General features: G+C 35.9%; 1 protein-coding gene across 1 annotated transcript; it reads right to left on the reverse strand.

The window, feature by feature from the left end:
• Window positions 1-46: 46 nt before the first annotated feature.
• On the reverse strand, window positions 47-23,620 carry tax1bp1a (Tax1 (human T-cell leukemia virus type I) binding protein 1a). The gene is made up of 17 exons (XM_058753498.1): window positions 23,482-23,620; window positions 22,274-22,500; window positions 19,651-19,753; window positions 18,659-18,849; window positions 17,985-18,092; window positions 14,940-15,058; window positions 14,256-14,346; window positions 14,004-14,159; window positions 13,067-13,306; window positions 12,735-12,911; window positions 12,449-12,524; window positions 8,206-8,480; window positions 7,103-7,189; window positions 6,220-6,391; window positions 4,947-5,098; window positions 2,807-2,892; window positions 47-1,483 (listed from the first exon to the last, which is right to left on the reverse strand). Exons 2-17 carry the CDS (start codon window positions 22,466-22,468, stop codon window positions 1,273-1,275), a joined length of 2,439 nt encoding a protein of 812 aa, XP_058609481.1. The 5' UTR covers window positions 22,469-22,500; window positions 23,482-23,620; the 3' UTR covers window positions 47-1,272.
• Window positions 23,621-24,037: the final 417 nt, after the last annotated feature.

Raw genomic sequence — 24,037 nt, forward strand, 5'->3', positions numbered from 1 at the left:
GATGTAATGATTGTTGTGTAATGACTTGCTGATACAAGGACAAATGTTCAGTTGAATGAACTTGAGCTGAAGCATTCTTTATTAATAAACATACACTTGATACACACAAACACAGAGCAACCCTAAGTTAAACTTCCTGGCACACTTACAGTGTGAAGCATCACCTTTGTTGGATAAATGGATTTCAAGCAGGAATGTGTGATGGATATAATGCTGAAACTGAATGTATTAAGTTATGTTTGAACCAATGATGCACTGAAAAGCTGAATCCACAGCCGTAGTTTTAGCACACTGGCTCTCTGGATTGAGTCACTTGGTTATTTGAGCTCATCTTCAAGAATTGGTTCACTTAAAAACAAATGTTTTGTCATCATTATCACACAGAATAAGAAATTTAAATGGTAATTGCATTATTGAAAAGAGCTACTAGTAGAATAAATGGAGACTGGGGCTTTCAAGCTTCATAAATGAATTGGTTGAGCCACTAAACAGTTGTTTCCGCCAAAATCCAACAACTTATTTTCTCACAAATATTTTTCTTCTCAGAATTGTGAATTCAAAACTGTGGCAGAAACAGGCTTCCATAATTCAGTTCATTGGCTCAACTTAAACAGTTTTAAACCACTTTTATGAAATTTTTATAGTGCTTTTACAAATTTTCTGAAGCTTAAAAGCTCCGGTCCATATTTATTGTAACAAGATTTAAAGCACAAAATGAGGGAGATTAAATGCTGACAGAATGTTTAATCTTAGGTGAACTATCCCTTTAAATGAGTGTTTTAGTGACTGTATTTCACACACAGAAAGCATTCAATGTCTCTGAGGTAAAAATTTTATAGTAATTTTAGTGATTGGGTTTATTAATTATGGTCATTAATTTTGCGAAATAAACGTATACATCATTGCATCATTGGTCCTTTAAAATGAATCTACATTTTCATAAACAACAACCTAAAGCTCTCATTTTAAAGCGCAATCAGTAGTACACAAAATTTTAAACTAAAAAAGTGCTTTTCATAGGTTTTTTTTTGTTTGTTTTTTTACATATCTATTACACCTGAAGACCATTATTACAGTATTCTCTCCCTTATAAGTTTAAATATCTGAATTAATGTTTGTCTATGTGCAAATCAAATATAGTCCTCCTGGCATGAGTGCAGCGGTTACGACAAAGTGACAACATCAGCGTGTTTCGAACAAAACACTGAAGCCCCTGAATCACCTGAGGCGTTTTATATTGAACTAAAAGCAAATAAATATATATTTTTTTCTCTAATCAAAGTTGTCAAAGTTCAGAACATTGTCATCAAAGTGTGTGTGCACATGCTTTTCATAGAGATGCTGCTGGCAGTCCAGAGGAAACTGCTCGCTGCAGACGGGACATACCCTCCAGTGAGACTCCACGTGCCGTTCGAAACTGCTTTGCTCAAAGTGAGGTGGGAAGATCACCTCACACAGGGGACAACGCTTATGAACATCAGGTCTGGGTGGGGAAGAAAGAGAGAGAGTTTTACTCTACATCTATGGTGGCAAATGGGACGTGTTTAAAAGAAAGATTGCTTACTGCGTAATACATAATATGCAATACTGTTTACTGCCTACTACAAGTTTACAATGGAAACTATGACAAAGTAAACATTTTAAACAGCAGTATGCTGTTGTCAGTCTCACTACTGTTTAGTCAGAAAGTGACTCTTAAGTTATCTCAGCGAACAAAAAGTCCTAACTTTTGGCAGTCAGATACAACATGTCAATAAAATAAAATAAAATCTTACTTTCTGTCAGTTGTCACTTTGGAAATGGAAAATCAATTCCACAGCTATGTTTCAAATGAAAAACTAGCTTAATGGTTATCAGGATTATTATTAGTAGCTAAAATTAAAACCATCATAAAAGCATTTCCAATATTTGAAATAAAACAAATATTAACTGAAATAAAATCCCCAAAAAAAAAAAATTCTAGATAGATTCCAAGGCAACATGTTTCATTTTCATTTAATTCAATTTGGAGTACTAAAATAACAAAAAATAAATAAAAACAAAAAACTAAAACAAATAAAAAAACAATAAAATCTATATAGACTACATTTAAAACATGAAATACCTCAGAACTTAAATTACTAAGACTCTAGCTAACGTTATGAAATGAAAAAAGTAAAATTAAAATATATTTCAAAATATATACAAAAACTGACCATAGTAAATAAATGATACTAAACAACACTGCTGCACACTATGCAGTATATACTGTAATTTTTATGGTCTAATATTTAGAATAGTTTATAGCGCACACTTTGCAACCATATATCAACTGTAAATCTTTATATGTAGTATGCTTCATTGTCATATGACCTCACCAAACTACAAATGACATCTAGTTAAGTGTTTACGGTAATATTTTATTTCATTTTTGAAATAAATACCAAAAAAAAGTTGTTTTTTTTTTTTTTTTTTTTTACATGTCCTCCAAAACTTTTGGCATTCAGATCCAATGAAGAGTCAAACATTCCTAGAAAGATGTATGAAATAAAATGTACACATTCATTTACATTATTCCATCATTGGTCTTCAATTTCATAAACAAAAATAAAATAAATTAAAATTTGATATTACTTCTAGTCTTTAGTCACTTTGGAATTTGAAAGCATTGCATTGTGGGATACAGTGGTTCACTCTGTATGCTTTTTTGTATACCACAGATTTTTGCAAATATACTACTTCTAGGCATTCAATGCAAACGGTGTACAGTGTACATATTGCAAACATAGTACGAGTAGTATGGTAGCATGTATTTCCAAACATTTACCTGGTATCAAAGCAGAAGCTGGTGTGGCTCTCGTTAGATTCCAGGCTCTGATGATCGCAGACTGCAGGGGCCTCACCATCACCTCCCTAAGAAAGACATAAAAACCAAAATGAAACGCACACATCATTTCTTCTTGACTGAGACATAACAATACAATGTTCTTCAGTGGACACATTTAGCTGTCACCTCTCTATTGAGACATAACAGCTAAGATCTCACACAGACACACACACCCACACTTCCGACGAAAAGCCACGCCTGTCTGCACACAGCCGGCTTCCTGCAAAGGTTAATGGGCTTTTAACGCAGCAAACGAGAAAGGAGGAGAAAGGGGTCAGCGCCGATCTGCACCCTCAAATATCACAGGCCGGCACCCCCAGCCAATTAGCATAGCCCTCGTCAACATCTCTCTCTAACGAGCCTCTAGCCTCGTCACTCTAATCCGCTAACGAGCTCAAAAGAGAAAAGCCTTAATTGCCGTTTCATGCAAATTAACCACCTCTGTATTCACCTATGAACTGAGGTCTGAGGAATGCAGAGGGCAGTGAGGAAGAGAAGATGAAAAAAGAGTGAATCAAAGAGTTTGAATCAAAGGGCGACAAGGTGGAAGTCAAAAGAAAAGGCTGAAAACAGAAAGAAAGGCTGAGAGAGAGGAAGAAGTAGTGAAGGCTGCTAAAGAGTGACAAAAATACATGGTAATGCCACATATCAGTTTAAAGACACCCAGTTATTAGCTCTGAAACGTACAAAAATAAAGCTGACGAGTCATATAAACTAGTTTTATGGGTACTTTATATTAGGTGTCTTTAACTATAATGTACTTACATCAAAAATAACGAATTGTTTGGTACAACGTACTTGTGTTTATGCTGCATTGCAAATCACGGTAGTACTTTATTTTACAGTCCTGCTCCGCATATACAGTACGTACGTATTATAGTAATCACAAAAACTGGGTAATAACTAGGTACTAACCCTGAACATAATGTTAACCCATGTAGTTACCTTCCTTACATTACCCAGTACTTTCTTAGGCAAGCACACTTTGAGTACATTTAAGTGCATGTGCTGTAAAATAAAGCACAACCCAAATCACTTTTGCTGCTGTTGAGGTGGGATATGGTTAAGGTTAGAGAGAGGTTTGGTGGTCTGGTTAGGTTTAAGGTAGGTTAAGGTGAAGGTGTAGGGTTGATAGATGTAACTACAAATATTGTATATTCATTACAAATCTAATTACAGGAAGGTATTTTCGTGGTATTTTAACAGTAAGTACAAAGTAAAAACATGATCTACAAAACAAGTGTGTTTTAATTTAAATTAAGTACACAGCAGTTAAAGACACTACTATAGGGTGGGTAGATCTTATGATAATTTTATGAAGCTTTTACGATGTCCTATTTGAAAAAAAATTATAATAATTGTTACCCTCATGTCTAACCTGTATGACTTTCTTTCCTCTAAGAAACAGAAAAGAAGATATTTTGAATAATGTGCCGGTTGCTCTTTTCTATGCAGTTACAATGAATGGTAATTTAAGTTTTTCTTCACTATAAATCATTTTTTGAATCATTGTAATAATAGCCATTTAAAAAAATGTTAGGATAATGCTAAATGATACCTTTACAAAGTACTAAAACAAAACTACCATAAATATTTTGCTTTTCTAAATTTTATGTGACCATTAACCAACATCAAAGAACCCTGAACATGCAGATGCATTGTTAAGTTATTGAAATGCAGTATAATATTATTAAAAACACATTTCTGCTTTGGTGTTGATAAAGAGGAATTTACCAGTTTTATCAATGGTGCTGTGACCAAAAAGGCTGGAAATCAGTTTTAAAGCTTTAACGTCAGAAAAAAACCATCTGCTAAATGTCACTGTAGCATCAGACAGGATGTGTTTTAACAATGTACTGCAGATAAGCAACAGCTTTAAAAATGACACTGTCCAGATTAAAACGCACTCTTCCAATACTATCCATCAAGCACTACTTATAGCAGTGAGAAGTTACATTAAAACAGACCATGTCTATAATACATCTATGTAGCTGCCAAAGGAATATACGCAGTAGAAGCTGTTGTGGTGTTTTCAAAATATTTCCACTGCTCTGTCTATGTGTACAGCATGTTTCCTTACGTTAGGCCGCTCTTCAGCGGGATTCTCCAGGCCATCAGGGGGGCTGAGACTGCGTGATGGCTGACTGCAGACCACAGGACCACCCCACGGCGGTGGAGCCAAAGGAGGGGGCCGGCAGGTTTGTTCTGGGGATAACGCCCCATCCGCTCCATCTAAGCAACAAGAAGTCAGGAAGCTCTAAATAGGGCTGTCACATCACAAAAACTTTTAGTAGTTACATATCAATGTCAATGTTCTTGATACTTTTTATTATTTTCTCTTTTAAATGGATGCAATTCATCAAAGAATGAAATGTATATACTGTATGTAAATGTATTCTTAAGCATCAAATCAGTATATCAGAATGATTTCTGAAGGATCATGTGAGACTGAAGACTGGAGTATTGACTGCTGAAAATTCAGCTTTGATCACAGGAATAAATTTAATATATATTAAAATAAAAAACAACTGTGATGCAATAATATTTCACAATTTTACTGTTCTACGTTGTTTATGATCAAACAAATTTAGCCTTGGTGAACGTAAGAGACTTCTTTAAAAAACAACAAAAAAAAAATTACTGACCTGTAATTTTTAACTTTTAAATGGTATTGTTTGAATAATTAAAGATTATAAATAACTAAGTAAGCACTTTTTTAACAAGTAAATATTACATACTTCAGTATAAAATAAATTCAACCACGAACAGGTCATTATAGACGATCTACATTTTTGACCCTGGACCACAAAACCAGTCTTAAGTCGCTGGGGTATATTTGTAGCAATAGCCAAAAATACACTGTATGGGTCAAAATTATAAATTTTTCTTTTATGCCAAAAATCATTAGGATATTAAGTAAAGATCATGTTCCATGAAGATATTTTGTAATTTTATTACCGTAAATATATCAAAACTTCATTTTTGATTAGTAATATGCATTGCTAAGAACTTTATTTGGACAACTTTAAAGGCGATTTTCTCAATATTTAGATTTTTTTGCACCCTCAGATTCCAGATTTTCAAATAGTTGTATCTCGGCCAAATTTTGTCCGATCCTAACAAACCATACATCAATGGAAAGCTTATTTATTCAGCTTTCAGATGATGTATAAATCTCACACTTAATACTTTGGTTTTGTGGTCCAGGGTCACAAATAATCTAATAGTTTATTCAACCATAATCAGGTCATTATAGACAATCTACATTTTTCTAATAATCCAGTTGTTTTTTCACTTTATTCATAAAAAATAAATAAATAAATAAATAAAAGTAGACAAAAGCGTGCACCCACCCCGGGTCTCTTGTTCTGAATAGGGGTTTCCGTACTGCAGTTCAGCTGGTTGTTGGGGCACCAGTGGCGGTGGAGGCTGGTCTTGTGTATACGGCAGTGGGTATCGCAGAATCATTGGCTCTGACCTCCGACTCCCTGCTGCATCCACTCTGTTCATACACTGCCGCAACTCCTACAAGAAAAACAAAAGTGAGTTCCCAACATACCTGACAGGAAACACTTATGTATTGCTTACATGAGTAAAAGTAGCTAATACAAATATTGTCACTTTTTTTGCAAATGATAAAGGACAAACCTGGCTTGATGCTTAAATTACAGCACTGCAATACTCTCATAATGATACACCGGCAATTTAGACACTACAAGAACCTGAATTAAACTTCTTTGGCCAACAAGCTTCAACCAAAGAAACTGAAATCTTGAGTACTATTGCAATACAGATTAAATATTACCAGTCTTTAAATAGCACTGACACAGTGTATAACTCTCCTTGCTTTTTCTTGTTCTTTCTTTCCTTCGCCTTTGACCTCATATCCGTGAGCCATGATTAGAGGAATTATTCGCACATTTAACATTTAACACAAGTGCTGATGGGTAATCAGGGAGCCGAATGTGGCATTTAGCTGTGACTCTTGGGGCTCAAACATTCACACTCTGCCTGATTTCAACGTCTTACCTGCTAAGAATCAAATTAAGGTATTTAATATTTAAAGATTCTCATTAACATTTAGAAGATCAAGCTAATAATACCAGCTTTAGAAGATATTGCAGCTTTTTGGATTTTTGGAAAGCAAACACAGAACACAATACTTGAGTATATTACAACAAACTGTTTATAGGAACAAAAATGATGAGAATAGGTTTATACTATAAATGCTCTTACCTTTTCCAGTCTCTCTTTCTCCCTGGTCACCACCACAAGACTCTCCCTCAGAGCAGATACCTCTCTGTCCTTCACTGCCACTTGAGTCTATCAAGGAATTCATACAATTTATTTTGAGTGGCATCTGGACATATGTTTTATAACTGCTCTAAAAACACCACTTGAAAGTGAAGTGTGTGATTCTAAACCACTAAAGGCACGAAACGAAATGAGTTGCAAGTCCTATAATATTTAAAAAGAGATGAGGAGTGGCTATAGATTATTAAACAAGCATATAAAGACTATTAAGCAATTTTAATTCTGGACTTGAGATTTTGGAGTGTTTCTTAGGACTGTGACATTTTTTGACCAAAAGATGTGAATAAATTTTCCATTACTTTTGAAAGAAGTCTTGCATGGTCATAAAGGCAACACGTATTCGATCAAAAACACAGTAAAAACAAGCATATTGACAACTATTATTACAATTTTTAAATAATAAATTTAACATAATATTTAAATATAATCAAAGCTGAATTTTCAGCATCATTACTCCAGTCTTCAGGGTCACATGATCCTTCAGAAATCATTCCGATTTGCTGATTTGGTGCTCAAGTTGGGCTGCTTAATATTTTTGTGGTCTGCTGTTCTTCTCTTTCTCTCTTTCTGAGTTATCATTGTGTAAATGCTTGTTTGGGTTTGAAGTTCAGTTGAAATGGGTTTACTACGATCTTACCCTGCTCTCCAGCAAACAGTCATAAAGCATTTGGTGAGAGCGTGTGCATGCGTTTAAACACGCTGTAAATAAGAGACTTTCCTTTTGATGGTGTCTCCAGCTTTGTCTAAATACTCAGACAAGAAGAGTCCTTTACGACCTCCTTTCCACTTGGCCAGCTCTGTCCTTAATGACTGCTGTGTTCACACACGCTCACAAGACTGACGGAAATGCGATACCTCAGTGAACCGGACCTAAAAATCAACCCGTGGAAGTTCAACTGTGTTTGCACGCTTGTGTGCACTGACATCTTATGCAAATGAATGTGTGAGTGTCCGTGTCTCTTCCCTGTGAGGTTGAAGGAATCTGAATCATGCATGTATGCCTCTCTGTGTGTGTGTTTACGTACTTTAAACCGCTGCTCCTCACTGGCTAGCAGGAGCTTCAGGTTTTCATTGATGGTGCACTGCTCTCTCCATTTCTCCTCCATGCAGGCAAGCTCAGTTTCGACTGACACACTGCACTCCTCTTCCTCCTCATCCTCGTCGTCCTCCTCGTCATCTTCATCATCCTCCTCCTCTTCCTCTTTTTTCTCTTCCTTCCCCTCCTGTCCAGGTCTGCCTTCAACTCCCAGTCTCTCTGCATCTCTTTGCGTCACATGTTTGATCTCAGCAGGATATTGGTCTTTCAAATGTGAGAAGTTAATACATAAAGAATTTGGTCACAATTTTGCGACGTGACACAATAACTAATAATAATAATAATAATAATAATAATATATATATATATATATATATATATATATATATATATATATATATATATATATATACAGGAAAGTATTCAGACCCCCTTAAATTTTTCACTCTTTGTTATATTGCGGCCATTTGCTAAAATCATTTAAGTTCATTTAAAATCATATTGACAGAAAAACACAGAATTGTTGACATTTTTGCAGATTTATTAAAAAAGAAAAACTGAAATATCACATGGTCCTAAGTATTCAGACCCTTTGCTGTGACACTCATATATTTAACTCAGGTGCTGTCCATTTCTTCTGATCATCCTTGAGATGGTTCTACACCTTCATTTGAGTCCAGCTGTGTTTGATTATACTGATTGGACTTGATTAGGAAAGCCACACACCTGTCTATATAAGACCTTACAGCTCACAGTGCATGTCAGAGCAAATGAGAATCATGAGGTCAAAGGAACTGCCTGAAGAGCTCAGAGACAGAATTGTGGCAAGGCACAGATCTGGCCAAGGTTACAAAAAAATTTCTGCTGCACTTAAGGTTCCTAAGAGCACAGTGGCCTCCATAATCCTTAAATGGAAGGCGTTTGGGACGACCAGAACCCTTCCTAGAGCTGGCCGTCCGCCAAACTGAGCTATCGGGGAGAAGAGCCTTGGTGAGAGAGGTAAAGAAGAACCCAAAGATCACTGTGGCTGAGCTCCAGAGATGCAGTCGGGAGATGGGAGAAAGTTATAGAAAGTCAACCATCACTGCAGCCCTCCACCAGTCGGGGCTTTATGGCAGAGTGGCCCGACGGAAGCCTCTCCTCAGTGCAAGACACATGAAAGCCCGCATGGAGTTTGCTAAAAAACACCTGAATAAGATTCTCTGGTCTGATGAGACCAAGATAGAACTTTTTGGCCTTAATTCTAAGCGGTATGTGTGGAGAAAACCAGGCACTGCTCATCACCTGTCCAATACAGTCCCAACAGTGAAGCATGGTGGTGGCAGCATCATGCTGTGGGGTGTTTTTCAGCTGCAGGGACAGGACGACTGGTTGCAATCGAGGGAAAGATGAATGCGGCCAAGTACAGGTATATCCTGGACGAAAACCTTCTCCAGAGTGCTCAGGACCTCAGACTGGGCAAGGTTTACCTTCCAACAAGACAATGACCCTAAGCACACAGCTAAAATAACGAAGGAGTGGCTTCACAACAACTCCGTGACTGTTCTTGAATGGCCCAGCCAGAGCTTAAACCCAATTGAGCATCTCTGAGAGACCTAAAATGGCTGTCCACCAACGCTACCATCCAACCTGACAGAACTGGAGAGGATCTGCAAGGAGGAATGGCAGAGGATCCCCAAATCCAGGTGTGAAAAACTTGTTGCATCTTTCCCAAAAGACTCATGGCTGTATTAGATCAAAAGGGTGCTTCTACTAAATACTGAGCAAAGGGTCTGAATACTTAGGACCATGTGATTTTTCAGTTTTTCTTTTTAATAAATCTGCAAAATGTCAACAATTCTGTGTTTTTCTGTCAATATGGGGTGCTGTGTGTACATTAATGAGGAAAAAAATTAACAAATGAAGAGTGAAAAATTTAAGAGGGTCTGAATACTTTCCGTACCCACTGTGTGTATATATATATATATATATATATATATATATATATATATATATATATATATATATATATATATATATATATATATATATATATATATATATATATATATATATATATATATATATATATATATATATATATATATATATATATACATACAGTGAGGAAAATAAGTATTTGAACACCCTGCTATTTTGCAAGTTCTCCCACTTAGAAATCATGGAGGGTCTGAAATTGTCATCGAGGTGCATGTCCACTGTGAGAGACATAATCTAAAAAAAAATCCAGAAATCACAATGTATGATTTTTAACTATTTATTTGTATGATACAGCTGCAAATAAGTATTTGAACACCTGAGAAAATCAATGTTAATATTTGGTACAGTAGCCTTTGTTTGCAATTACAGAGGTCAAACGCTTTCCTGTAGTTTTTCACCAGGTTTGCACACACTGCAGGAGGGATTTTGGCCCACCTCCACACAGATCTTCTCTAGATCAGTCAGGTTTCTGGCCTGTCGCTGAGAAACACGGAGTTTGAGCTCCTCCAAAGATTCTCTATTGGGTTTAGGTCTGAGACTGGCTAGGCCACGCCAGAACCTTGATATGCTTCTTACAGAGCCACTCCTTGGTTATCCTGGCTGTGTTCTTCGGTCATTGTCATGTTGGAAGACCCAGCCTCGACCCATCTTCAATGCTCTAACTGAGGGAAGGAGGTTGTTCCCCAAAATCTCGCAATACATGGCCCCGGTCATCCTCTCCTTAATACAGTGCAGTCGCCTGTCCCATGTGCAGAAAAACACCCCAAAGATGATGCTACCACCCCATGCTTCACAGTAGGGATGGTGTTCTTGGGATGGTACTCATCATTCTTCTTCCTCCAAACACGGTGGAATTATGACCAAAAGTTCTATTTTGGTCTCATCTGACCACATGACTTTCTCCCATGACTCCTCTGGATCATCCAAATGGTCATTGGCAAACTTAAGTCGGGCCTGGACATGTGCTGGTTTAAGCAGGGGAACCTTCCGTGCCATGCATGATTTCAAACCATGACGTCTTAGTGTATTACCAACAGTAACCTTGGAAACGGTGGTCCCAGCTCTTTTCAGGTCATTGACCCGTGTAGTTCTGGGCTGATTTCTCACCTTTCTTAGGATCATTGAGACCCCACGAGGTGAGATCTTGCATGGAGCCCCAGTCCGAGGGAGATTGACAGTCATGTTTAGCTTCTTCCATTTTCTAATGATTGCTCCAACAGTGGACCTTTTTTCACCAAGCTGCTTGGCAATTTCCCGTAGCCCTTTCCAGCCTTGTGGAGGTGTACAATTTTGTCTCTAGTGTCTTTGGACAGCTCTTTGGTCTTGGCCATGTTAGTAGTTGGATTCTTACTGATTGTATGGGGTGGACAGGTGTCTTTATGCAGCTAACGACCTCAAAAAATCTAATTTAGGATAATAAATGGAGTGGAGGTGGACATTTTAAAGGCAGACTAACAGGTCTTTGAGGGTCAGAATTCTAGCTGATAGACAGGTGTTCAAATACTTATTTGCAGCTGTATCATACAAATAAATAGTTAAAAATCATACATTGTGATTTCTGGATTTTTTTTAGATTATGTCTCTCACAGTGGACATGCACCTACGATGACAATTTCAGACCCTCCATGATTTCTAAGTGGGAGAACTTGCAAAATAGCAGGGTGTTCAAATACTTATTTTCCTCACTGTATATATATATATATATATATATTCAAAAATTTGGGGTCGGTAGCATTTTTTAATATTAATGTTCATTTTTTAATGTTTAATGAATGAAGTCAAATATCAATCAAATCATGATCATGATCAAATATACAGTAAAAAGTATAATATTGTGAAATACTTTTCGGATTTAAATGAACTGTTTAGTATTTAATAATTATGTTTAATATATTACTCTATTACAACAGTCTTTAATGTTACATGATCATTCAGAAATTATAAGAATATGCTGATTTGATGCTCAAGAAATTTCTTATTACCAGTGAAAAGTTATGCTGCCTAATAGTTTTGAGGAAATTGATAATTTTTTTTTTACTTTTTTGATAAATGGCATTTACATTTCCTTCAACAAAAAAAAAAAAAAAAAAAAACTTAACCCAAAGCTTTTATTACTCTTTTTTATTTATTTAATTATTTCATTAATTTTAATTAATTAATTTTTACTTTTTTAATAATTTTTAAAGGAACTAGTTTGACGATGTGTGTTGCAGTTTAAATGTGTTGCGATTCATTTGTCTCCTTGCCAATACCTGTGGGAGGCGTTTCTGCATCCGGTGTGTGTAACTCCTGTGTGGTCTCTGTAGAGGCATCATTCCTGTTACAGTCCTAAAACATATGTAATATTTTAAGATTTCACACAAAAATATAGGAGGGTGTTTTCACAAAAGACTTCACTTATAAACCTCAACTAACATACATAAAAACAAAATGCATGATTGCTTAACATCTTATGTACAAAATTAAGTGTATTATTGTAAGAGCTGCATTTTTTTGTAAAATGTACAACTGTGTAAAGCCATAATTTCAGTTACTCACCCCCTGCTGCGTCTCCTGTTGCTGGGTCAGTTTGGTGACTTGTCTTCGCAAACGTTGGCACTCTCTGTATTTCTCTTTATAGTGCTCTGCAGCCATATTCAGACGCAGCTTTAGTTCCTCGACCTCCTTTTGTAGCTCCACCTCCAGCTCTGAAACCACACCCACTCCAGCCCTGCCCTGAAATAAAATAAATAAATAAATAAAATAAAGCAAGAACGCAAGAAAGAGACTTATCACACAGTTCACACTGTGTCTAAACCATGTGTTCTTCATATTGTTATTTACAGATCTTCACAATCAAATAAATATAAGGGACAGTTAGTTGTGGTTACCACTTCCTGTGATGCCTGGCTTCTCATCCTGTCCAGCTGATTCTGAGCATGTCTGCATTCTTCCTGGGCTTCAGCTAAACGGGCTCGTAGGTCTTCTGTCTCCTGACGGGCACGGTACAGCTCAGCCATGGTGCGATCTCGCCCACCGGAGGCATCACGCAACTCAGAACCCAACATGGCGGCCTGCTGCCGCGTGGCCTGGAGCTGCTCCTCAGCTTGACGCAACTGCTCTTTCAGACCCTGGAGAAGTATGATTTATGTGAACAAGCGCTATACAGTCTTTAATACTCACCAATGCTGCATTTAATTATTTGAATTTGCTGATTCATTGCACAATTATTATAAGTGCTCAATTATTAATAAAGGTTCTTATTATTATACATGTTGAAAACAATTGTGCTGCTTAATAATTTTGTGGAAATCTGATTCTTTGATGAATTGAAAGAACAATATATATTTGAAATATAAATCCTTCGTAATACAAATGTTGTCACTTTTGATCAAATTAGATCATCCATGCAGCATATAGAGTTAAATTATTATTATTTTTTTTATCTTTCTTATCCCAAACATTTAAATAGTAGTTTTGTATGGTTTTCACAAAAATATTAAGCAGCAAAAACTGCTTTCAACATTATAATAATAATTTTAATAATTTTTCCATATTAGAATAATTTCTGAAAGATCGTGACACTGAAGACTGGAGTAATGGCTGATGAAAATTCAGCTGTGCTATCACAGAAATAAATTACATTTTAAAATAGGTATTTTAAACTTTTACTGTATTTTTCTTCAAATAAATGCACTTTAGTGAGCATAAAAATCTTCTTTCAAAAACATAAAAAAAAAAAAGAAATTCATACTTATTCCAGAATTTTGACCGGTAGTAAATATAGTTAATGTATTTGTATTTATTCTTTAAATAAACATCTATTACGGCATCAGCGGGGTGTGTGTCTCTCTCTGTGCGAAGCCTGTGCAGCTCCTCCTGGTACTGTGCGATGGTGACCTCTCTGTTTAGCTCCACTGCCTTCAGCATCTGCAGCTCTGCACTGAGTTTTGTGTTTTCCAGCTCGGCACTGCGCACATGAGACTGTAAGCGTAAACACACAACAAGGATCAATGCATGTCACGACTGATCAATGCATATGATTACAGTTTATAACCTGTAGATACTACACACACTTACTTTGTAAAGCTCCCTCTCATCTCTCTCATTCTTCAGTTGAGTTTGTAAACTGTCCCTCTCAGAAATCACCTTCTGCAGCCTGTCTCTTAAACTGGACGACACAAAAAACAAAGTACACCATATAAATCCTCAACTATAAATCTGCATTCTTATCCTGAGAGTCCAAGTCAAAATCTAATTCAGACTTGAAAATAAAAATGGAAAATGGAAACATTATGGAATAATGCATATATATAAAAATATATATATAAAAAAATATATATATAAATATATATTATATATATATATATATTTTTTTTTTAATTCTTTGTAGGTTACTTATCATATAATCAAATTTTATCATATGTTTTTGCCTCCATTGAAACATAAGATGGTCAATGGATCATCTCAAAATATGATCATCAGGTTTTACACAAACTTGCAGAGTATGAGCGCAGCAGTCAAAGCAAAAGGAAAACAAATAAAAAGCTAATACTTTAAAAAATTATTATTATTATTTTTTAATTACCTCAAATTGCTATGCTGATAAAATAATTAAAAGTAAATCAAATTAAATTTAAAAATAAATAAATGAAAATAAATACACAATAAAGGCATTTCAAACTAGTTGACTTTTGGACCCTACTTTAAATATGTAAATAATATAATTATATTCATGCCAGGTAATGTGTGTTCGGGCCTTACCAGTCCAGTTCATTCTCTTTAAGAGCAGCTTTTTGTGTGATTTCTAGCAGGTCCTTTTCAAGTTGTCTGACTCTGGCTTGAGCCTCCTCCTTCTCCTCACGAATGCCTTTCTGCAGCTCCTGCAATTGGACAGCAAATGCTATCAATCACACCTTCCAGCCAATCAAAACACTCCAAGCATTTTATCCAATAGCAAAAATCTATTAAAAGTGGTTAACAAATTATTTAAGAAAAAAAAAAAAATTATTATTATAAATAATAATATATAAGTAATTAAAAGAGTTAAGATTTTACAGATCTTAACAACAAGATATTGAAACAAACAGCATATAGATTAAAAATGTAGAAATTATTAGAAATTTATTAGGATTGTTACTAGACACAGTGAAGTAACAGGGTAATCCATTGGGAATAACAGAGACTTCACAGACACTTTTGATAATGAGGAAGTTTACAGGAGACTTAACTGAAAGAGAAAATAATGATCAGAAATGCAGGTATTATTCTGATCCAGTCTTTCCCTCTCAAAGAAAAAAAAAAAAAAAAGTCCATGGCTGAAGTATGATGTCAGCAGGAAAAGAGGGGGCTTCGATTTCACTTTTGTTGCGGCGGCTCATATTTAACAGTCGTCATCAGTAAATCACAGTAACATCTGGTTCTGAAAGCACGCATACACGCCTTGTCCTCCAGCTAATCTGGTGACTCGTGGTGTTTTACGGCCGATGATGTTTCGGAATTGCAGCACAGGCAAATAAAATGTGAGGTCGTAAAATTAGCAGCCACAAAATATATACTTATGTTCTCACGATAAAGAGGAAGTCTATTTTCATATGTAAGTTCTGACAGTTTAACAGACACACGCACACTTATGGCATATGAAAGGGTTTGTGTGACTGGGGTGTGAGAGAGAATTATAAAAGTGTTAATGTTTCATTTGTGGTGTTCTTTGTCCTTTGTGACACTCATAATTCACACTTACAGACTTCAATAGGGACTCCAGAAGAAACACCAGGGGGCGCTGAAAGACCAGCAAACCAACTGAATCACATCCTGCTGTTTTCTGGGCCCTTTAAGAGTTTAATGTGCTTGTTGTGCAGTCAAACATCAACACCACATCAGAGCCAAACGGAATCTGCAAAGATTTTCTTTTCTTTTTTTTACGCTGAGGGGAAAATCACATTTTGTGAAATGGATTTTACATGGTAAAATGTGGTACATGGATGAAATTAGCTGGCCGTATTAAATAAACAATGCAAGGGGTGGGGGTCACCACAATATTCTTTGGTATTGATGGTTTGTACATTGTTGTATTTATTTACTTATTTTTATGCCATCTAGCACTCTTTTAATGGTCAGTTATAGGTGATAATTAGGTAAATACATTTAAAATCATATTTAAAAAGGTATACAAGATCCAACTAAACTGCCTTTACACTGGTACACTACTGTTCAAGTATTTGGGGTGAGATTTTTTTTTTAAAGAAATTATCACTTAAGATGCTTTAAATTCTTCAAATAAAAAAATTTAAAATATTAAGCATAATAATTGTTTTGATAATAATAAGAAACATTTCATAAGCAGCAAATCAGCATATTAGAATGATTTCTAAAGGATTATGTGACACTAAGGACGGAAGTAATGGCCGCTGAAAATTCAGCTTTGCCATCACAGGAAAGGTACAAATTACATTTTAAAATATATTAAAATACAAAATTGGGTAACACTTTATTTTAAGGTTATGTTACATGTACTTACTTAATTATTCATAATTACATGCAAGTAACCCTAAGCCAAACCCTAACCATATAAAGTATATACTTACCTAATAAACAGTATATACCTAACCATATAAGTACATGTAGTTAATTAATATTACTCAGTACTTAAATGCATAATTACACTGTAACAAGGACACCTAAAAATAAAGTGTAACTGAAAATTGTAATAATATTTTATAGTGTATATAGCCTACATCAGAGTACCATGGTATCACCATCTGATACCTGAATAATGATACCGTCACATTACTATATTTTGTAAAGTCAAATTAACTAAATAATTAAAAATTTGGGCTATCAACATTAACCAACAAAAATGAAAAACATCAATGCATTTATTTAACTTGACATTATAACTATCACACACCCCTCTTTAAACCCCACCCTCTAATGAGACATCAGCCAGTCGAATGTTTGCAAACCGCTTAGCTATGAAATGATTGACAAGACTGTTTCTGATAAACAACAAAAAAATCTGCCTATTTCAGAGCATGAGGCTGAAGACAGAAAGGACACATTTCAGTTATATGTATCAGATAGTAGTGACATATTCTGTGTGGTATTTCAAAAAAGAAATCACATACAGAACCTTTTAATATCATCAAAGCAAGCAGACGAAAAAGACAGAGAGAGAAAGAGAGCGGGAGAGAGAAAATCGCGTGACTGGCTGCTGTTGTCTCAGTGACTGGGCAGGTCTCCTCCTTTCTGTTGAGTGGTTTTGGTGGACATTAACTCCTGGCTGCGTGCACATGTTTGACGTCACGTCTACCCTCTGTGGTCGACATGGCACTACCATGATAACAGATGCCCAAGTAAACTTTTCTCTGTCTCACTCTCTTTCTTTCTCCGTTTCTCAAACTCCCAATTCTTTCACTCCAAGTAAATCATCTTCAGCACAGTCAGAATTAAGCATGGATAAATCACATGACTTTATGGGGAAGGTCAGTAATGCACACAGAGACACACACACGGCCATTATCTGATAAGATAAAGTGCTTTGTGGGAGTAAGTTCACCGTCAGTCAAACACAAAAGCGTTTTACACTTGGAGACAGAAAGTCTTAAAGCACCGATGTGCACATGCACACACAGGAGAGCGCTTTGATGTGCAGATAACTTGAACTTGTGATCTCTGGTGTGTGTTACATGCTGTTTAAACACTGTGTGTGTGTGTGTGTGTGTGTGTGTGTGTGTGTGTGTGTGTGTGTAAGCCATCTTTGCTGCTTCGTTGGTTGGTCACTTTTATGTGCAAGTGTGTATTTAGTACCTGGTTCTGTTGTCTCTGTCTCTCCTGTAGCTGATCTCTCTCCTGTGTGAGGAGGCGTAGTGCTTTCTGCAGTTCTTTGCACTCCTGTTGAACTTCCTCTACACGCTGCTGCTCATAGATACACACATATACAGATAATAAGCCAAAAAAATAAGACACAAGCTTTGTTCCAAAACCTAGTGAGATGCCTTGCTTCCTACATAGACAGCTGGCATCTACTGTAAGACAGCACCTACCCATAATGGAACCTCATAAGTGACTGATTTGGAAGGCTATCCATCTATCTATCTATCTATCTGTCTTTCTATCTATCTATCTTTAACCATATTACCATTACACTGCACTATTTTGTTAATGAATGGTTTTCAGTGCTGAACTAAACAGATGTTTATATATTTTTAATGTATTCATTTTTATTTACAATTTGCACTCAGATTATAAATAGTGCATTCATAATTGACTATTTTCTTTTTCTTTATTTTTCCCCCTGGGATTGTCACAATGCATCATTGCAAACAATACATGCAATTTTGCTTTATAATTTGGATAAAACAAGTTAGCTCAAGAGACAGCATGTTTAGGTTGCCTAAGTTTTGCATCAAGAACGCACCTGTGATGGCTTAGGTTTAGGAACGAAGCAGGGATTTGTATTCTTGTTTGTGTGATTTGCATACCTCAAGAAGTCCAGTCTTTGTCGTCACAACCAGTATGTCTGAGTTCCCATCATCTTCTACTGTCAGTAGCTCCTCCCCTGTGGGTGTGGCCGGGCGGAATTGGAATGGCGTGCTCGCACCCCTGATTTCACCCGTGTGTGTGACGTAGCAGAACTGATAAAACTCACCATCACTACGGGGAACATAATATCCTAGGAAACAGCATGTAGACTATTTGATTAGAGGTTTAATCTTTATCAGATGTAGCGTCTTATACTATAACTTACAATAGAAAGGTCATCTAAAAACAAAACAAAACAAAACAAAACATCAAAGATTCAGTCTGCATGAACTTTCAAAAGTTCTGAAATAAAAAATGATGACTCTTTAATTTTTTACTTAACAATAATAAAAAAACACCCATTTTTAATCATCCAATCAAAGAAAACAAAACAAAAAAGGATGACATTAAATAAAAAATTATTTGGTCTTATGGCGCAAAAAGCTAAAAACAATTAACATAATAACATTAAGAACACCCAATTCACAGACCAATTAAATTATGATGGATAAAAGCAAGTTTAACCATTCAATCAATTCCTGAAAAATAAAATAATGTCCCACCCTTCACTTTTCTCCTTTCCCACTACAGCAAATTACAGAAGTAAAATAGGTTGCATAGAGCAATACATGTTGTGTGTGTGTGCCTGTTTTTCTATTCAGGTGGGGAAATTAAACCTGAATACACACAGACTCATGGGGACTCGTGTCACGGTGTAAACAAGCTAATAAATCACACAGAATGAAGTTTTTTGAAAATCTAAAAATGCAGAAAGTTTCCTGTAAGGGGTAGGTTTAGGTGTAGGGTTGGTGTAGGGCAATAGAATATACGGTCTGTACAGTAGAAAAAGCATTATGCATATGGAGAGCCCCCACAAGCATAGCAAACCAGACCAGACGTGTGTGTGTGTGTGTGTGTGTGTGTGTGTGTGTGTGTGTGTGTGTGTATGTACCCTGAAAGATGATGGTTCGGTGAACAGTGGATCCCTCAGTGTAGTTTTCAGGCATGGGAGACCAGAGAAACGTGTAGTAGTCTCTTGCACTGCTCCAGCCCACCTAACACACACACACACACACACACACACACACATAAAAACAGCAATCAAGAAGTGAGTCAGAACTAAACCTTTTGTGACCAGACCAATGAAGGCCTTTGAAAACAGTTACAAGTAAAACGTATAAAACACAGACTAGTTTATTTTGACCAAAACGATACAAGCAAAACTATATAAACACAAAGACTATATAAAATGTTTAAGGATCACTCAGTCAAAACAGATGGAAAGAAAGTGAGAAAAAAGAAACATTACTTACTAACAATACATTAAACCTGTGGGAGATCTAAAGTCTTATTACTTTGTCTCATATTGATTTCACAGGTTATAAATATCACAATAAGCTCAAGGAGGAATGGAAACACTTAGCCTCCTTTCTGAACTTCTTAGCCAGCTGCGAAAAGGGGGCATAATGGAAAAAAAGGACCCGGAAAAAGGTGAAAATTTTACACATGCTTCAAAGGCGGCTAAAAATTGTGTGGTTACTCTGAAAAGTGTGAGTGTGCATGTGAATTTCATCATTTCTGCCTTTGAAGCACGTGTAAAATTTTCACCTCCATAACCACCCATATTTGTGTGTGTGCAAATGAGTGATTGCATGGTTTTATGCAGTTTTAAATGAAATATGATGGAAATGAAGAAAAGAATGTAGTCCACCATCATAAACATGTCAAATGCGGTAACTTCTTACAATTACAAACAAGACACACACACACACACACACACTATCAGCAATTTGTCATCGTGATTTTTCACGGCACTACCTGACATTTACTTTGATTACAATATATCACATCTGTAATCGCTTTTTTTCACGGAAAGTATTCTGCTTTCATCTGGAACGCAGTCGTCTGTGAAGAAATCACCTATTAATTACAGAGAAGAGAAGTAAAGAGGAGAGCAAGAGGATGAAAAAGAGAGAAGGCATCCGAGTGTGTTTCAAACAAGCCATGCTTGTACACGCATGACTGATAAACGATAAATTAAATAATAAGAGGGCTGACGTAACTATAAATCAGGTGCATAAGAACATGTTCGGCATGTGCGCGACAACTTAATTATATAGTACTTGAGTACATCGAGTGTGTGTGTGTCTGTGCACAAACCTACTGTATGTGTATATGCATGATTACACAGCATTTTTTGTATTGCTTAAAGGTAGCCTATTTTCAACGTGCCTCAACATGCTCCTTCATAAAGAGTACTATGTTCGTTCACCCTGCAAATTTAAAAACTATTTTTCCCCCCCTTTTTTTTTTACACAAAGGGATACTGCACGCATATACAAATAAAAAACCTACAGCTAAATATACGTAGAACTTTACATATAAAGAGATTAAATACTGAACAAGAATTTATATATAATTAATGTCATTTAATGTGAAAATATCAATTTAATTTAAAATTGAAATTTTGCACATTAAATAAAAAGGGACATTGCAAGTACAAATGAAAAAGCTGCAAGCTAATTATTTGTACAATTTTACAAATAAAAAGACAAAACACAGTTATTTATATATTATTAATAACATTTAATTGAAATATTAAATGAATAATTTAAAACAGAAATGTTGCATTTTAAGTCAAAATAAAAAATAAGGTGCAGTTATTCAAATATAATTAACATTTAATATCAAATTTGAAATTAAGTTTTGCATGTAATGTAATTCTATTTTAGCTGAGTAAAAATAGAAATAACAACAATCTCTGCACAGAAAATTGAAGTCCTATTGTTAAACTATAATGCAACTCGCTGCTTTCTAGAAGGAGCAGTACTTTCTCAAAACCACCAGAGGGAGCCTGTGGTTCTCTAAGTAATATAAAGCAGGTTAAGGTGTGTGTACTGAGTGTGTGTGAATGCCTGAGGGATAATTCCCACATTACCCCATTAATAATTTAAATACGAGTCCATAGATATTGTCAGAATACATCCAACCATAATGGTCTACTATATAAGTCTGACTACTATTATCCAGTTATACATTACACATAGCACCTAATATCTGTTATTACACTACATATTATTGCAGATACAAGGATGAGAGAAGAAAATACTAAAGCAAAAGCATAAGGAAGGATTAATTTGTTGTGGGAAACGCCCACAGCATCCAGCACAACAGCCCATGCGATCAAAAACACACACACACACTCACACCGCAACTCTATTCCCCCATAAACTAACCATCAAAACAACAGCGATATTGAGCGGATTAACCATCTTTTTTCCAATCCACATTTTCCCCTGCAACCCACCACTCTAAATGCTGTCTGGAAAGATCTGGTTGATTTGAAGTGCCTTTTATACCAGTCATAAACTGTCACTGTATCTTAACAAGACGTAAATTTTCCGTGCACTCATTTCCTCTTGATTAAGTGCAAGATTAAATTTCGAGATGAAAGAAACGCGAGAGAAAAAAGTTAGATTAAATCAGGTGGATAGAATTTTCTTGCAAAAAACATTTCTGAGTATGAAAACCTAAATATTGACCAGATCTTAGTGAAATATGTAACGTGTACCAACCTTAAAGATGCCAACCCAGTCTTTGGGATGTGGGGTGATGAAGGGGGTGAGTGTGTAATGACATTCAAGCGCTGCCTGCGGGAGGAAGCTTTTCCCAACATTCTGGAAGATGACATGGGCGAAGTTGGACGTCTCCATGACAACACTTCCTCCTCCACCAGCAGATGCTCCAGTATTACAGGCTGGCAACATCATAAGTGCTCAAGGAAAGCCTGTGATTGGTCTACCTGAAACAAGAAGGAATGAAAATTACAAAGAAATGAGGTTTAACTGATACAGTTTCTCTTTCATAATATAGGGATATCGTTCAGCCAGAGAGTCAAATATTGCAAAATAAACCCCAACATGGACTATGCATAAAACATTGGTTTTACAGAATGAAAGGTCAATTTTATAATACGTCCCAGGAATTATTATTGAAGTATTTAAATATGCTTAAATAACATCTTACATTATAAGTCTCTCCTGATTCATTTTAATTCCAGAGATGCTCACCAAATTTATATTTATTTAATGATGTTACTTTGAAAGTGATGTAGCCAAAAAAAAAAAAACAAGAGTTCACATTGAAAATTGCATGACGGTGTGTTTAAGCAACACATAATTTGCAATAAACTATAGGTCATTCTACTGCATTAAAGATGCTTATTTAGATGCTTAAATATTTCTGAGCTAACACACATTTGGTTTAAGCCCATGTGCAGCTGCATGAAGAAGACCTGCCCTATTCCAGGCCGGATGGGGCGATGCCGAGTAGGCCTGTGTATGCATGGCACTGCTGATGCTGCTGTCATCCCTGTTCAGGCCTTTACCGTCAATGACAGCTCGATTCAATACAGCAAATAACATATTCGCACTGAACTCATTACATGGTGGTTTAAAACATAACATTCCTTCTTAATCATACTAAAACATGTTTGCTTAAACCGAAAGCGACTTTCTAGATATATTTCACTTGCATCATGTCGCTGCGGATTTTAATGGTAGTTACAAGTACACTAGATGATGTAGCATTTTTCTGTACATGTATTTATTATACGACGTAAATTACTGGCGGTGGCCTTGGAGGATGAGCTGATGAGTTTTATTAATTCCACTGCAATCCCACCCCTAAATACATCGAGATGGACCGCATGCAATTCCAACATATATTTCCAAGATTAATACTATATATATCTCATAGTCGTCACTCAATAGATCCGTTATACCTGTAATCCATGTTTACTTGAAGATCTGTAACTCTTGTTGTATAGATTGCTAGATAACGCAGGTGGAGAGTGCCTCTGTCATGTAGCTGAACCGGGTGTCAACATGTTTTGAGAATCTAGAAACGTCACCCTACTTCCGGTCGGCTGCGCACTGTGATTGGTTTATTTACTCTTGTCACCGAGATCCGTGTTTTATCATTGGTTAGTGAACAACCCCAACAAAATAGAGATGGGAGGTATGATTCTTTTCAGAGAATCGGTTCTCTCGAACAGAACAACTCAACTCTTATGACTATCAACTTACTGATTCCGTTCGATTCGTAAACGATTCATTTCAACCCGATCAGTGTCAGCAAAACATACCTGGAAATTATGGAAAAATGCAAAGAATATAATATGGTTATTGTATGCAGATATTATAGTTTTAGGAAACGTTTGATCATTTAATATGTTAAGTGATAGCTAAAACTTCCTAGACACTATATTGTATTTTTTAAAAAGTAGTTATATAGTATATAAAGTATATCTGAATATCAAATATGTCTATGAAATGTGC

The sequence above is a fragment of the Onychostoma macrolepis genome, chromosome 19 (assembly GCF_012432095.1).
Source record: "Onychostoma macrolepis isolate SWU-2019 chromosome 19, ASM1243209v1, whole genome shotgun sequence".
NCBI classification, from domain to species: Eukaryota; Metazoa; Chordata; class Actinopteri; order Cypriniformes; family Cyprinidae; genus Onychostoma; species Onychostoma macrolepis.

Coding starts and splice junctions, on each gene's coding strand:
- tax1bp1a (XM_058753498.1), bottom strand. CDS start 22,468: ATGATGTTGCCAGCCTGTAATACTGGAGCATCTGCTGGTGGAGGAGGA. Junction 18,093..18,658: donor CAAAGACTGGACTTCTTGAG/GTATGCAAATCA, acceptor ATCTATGAGCAG/CAGCGTGTAGAGGAAGTTCA. Junction 5,099..6,219: donor TTCAGAACAAGAGACCCGGG/GTGGGTGCACGC, acceptor CTTGTTGCTTAG/ATGGAGCGGATGGGGCGTTA.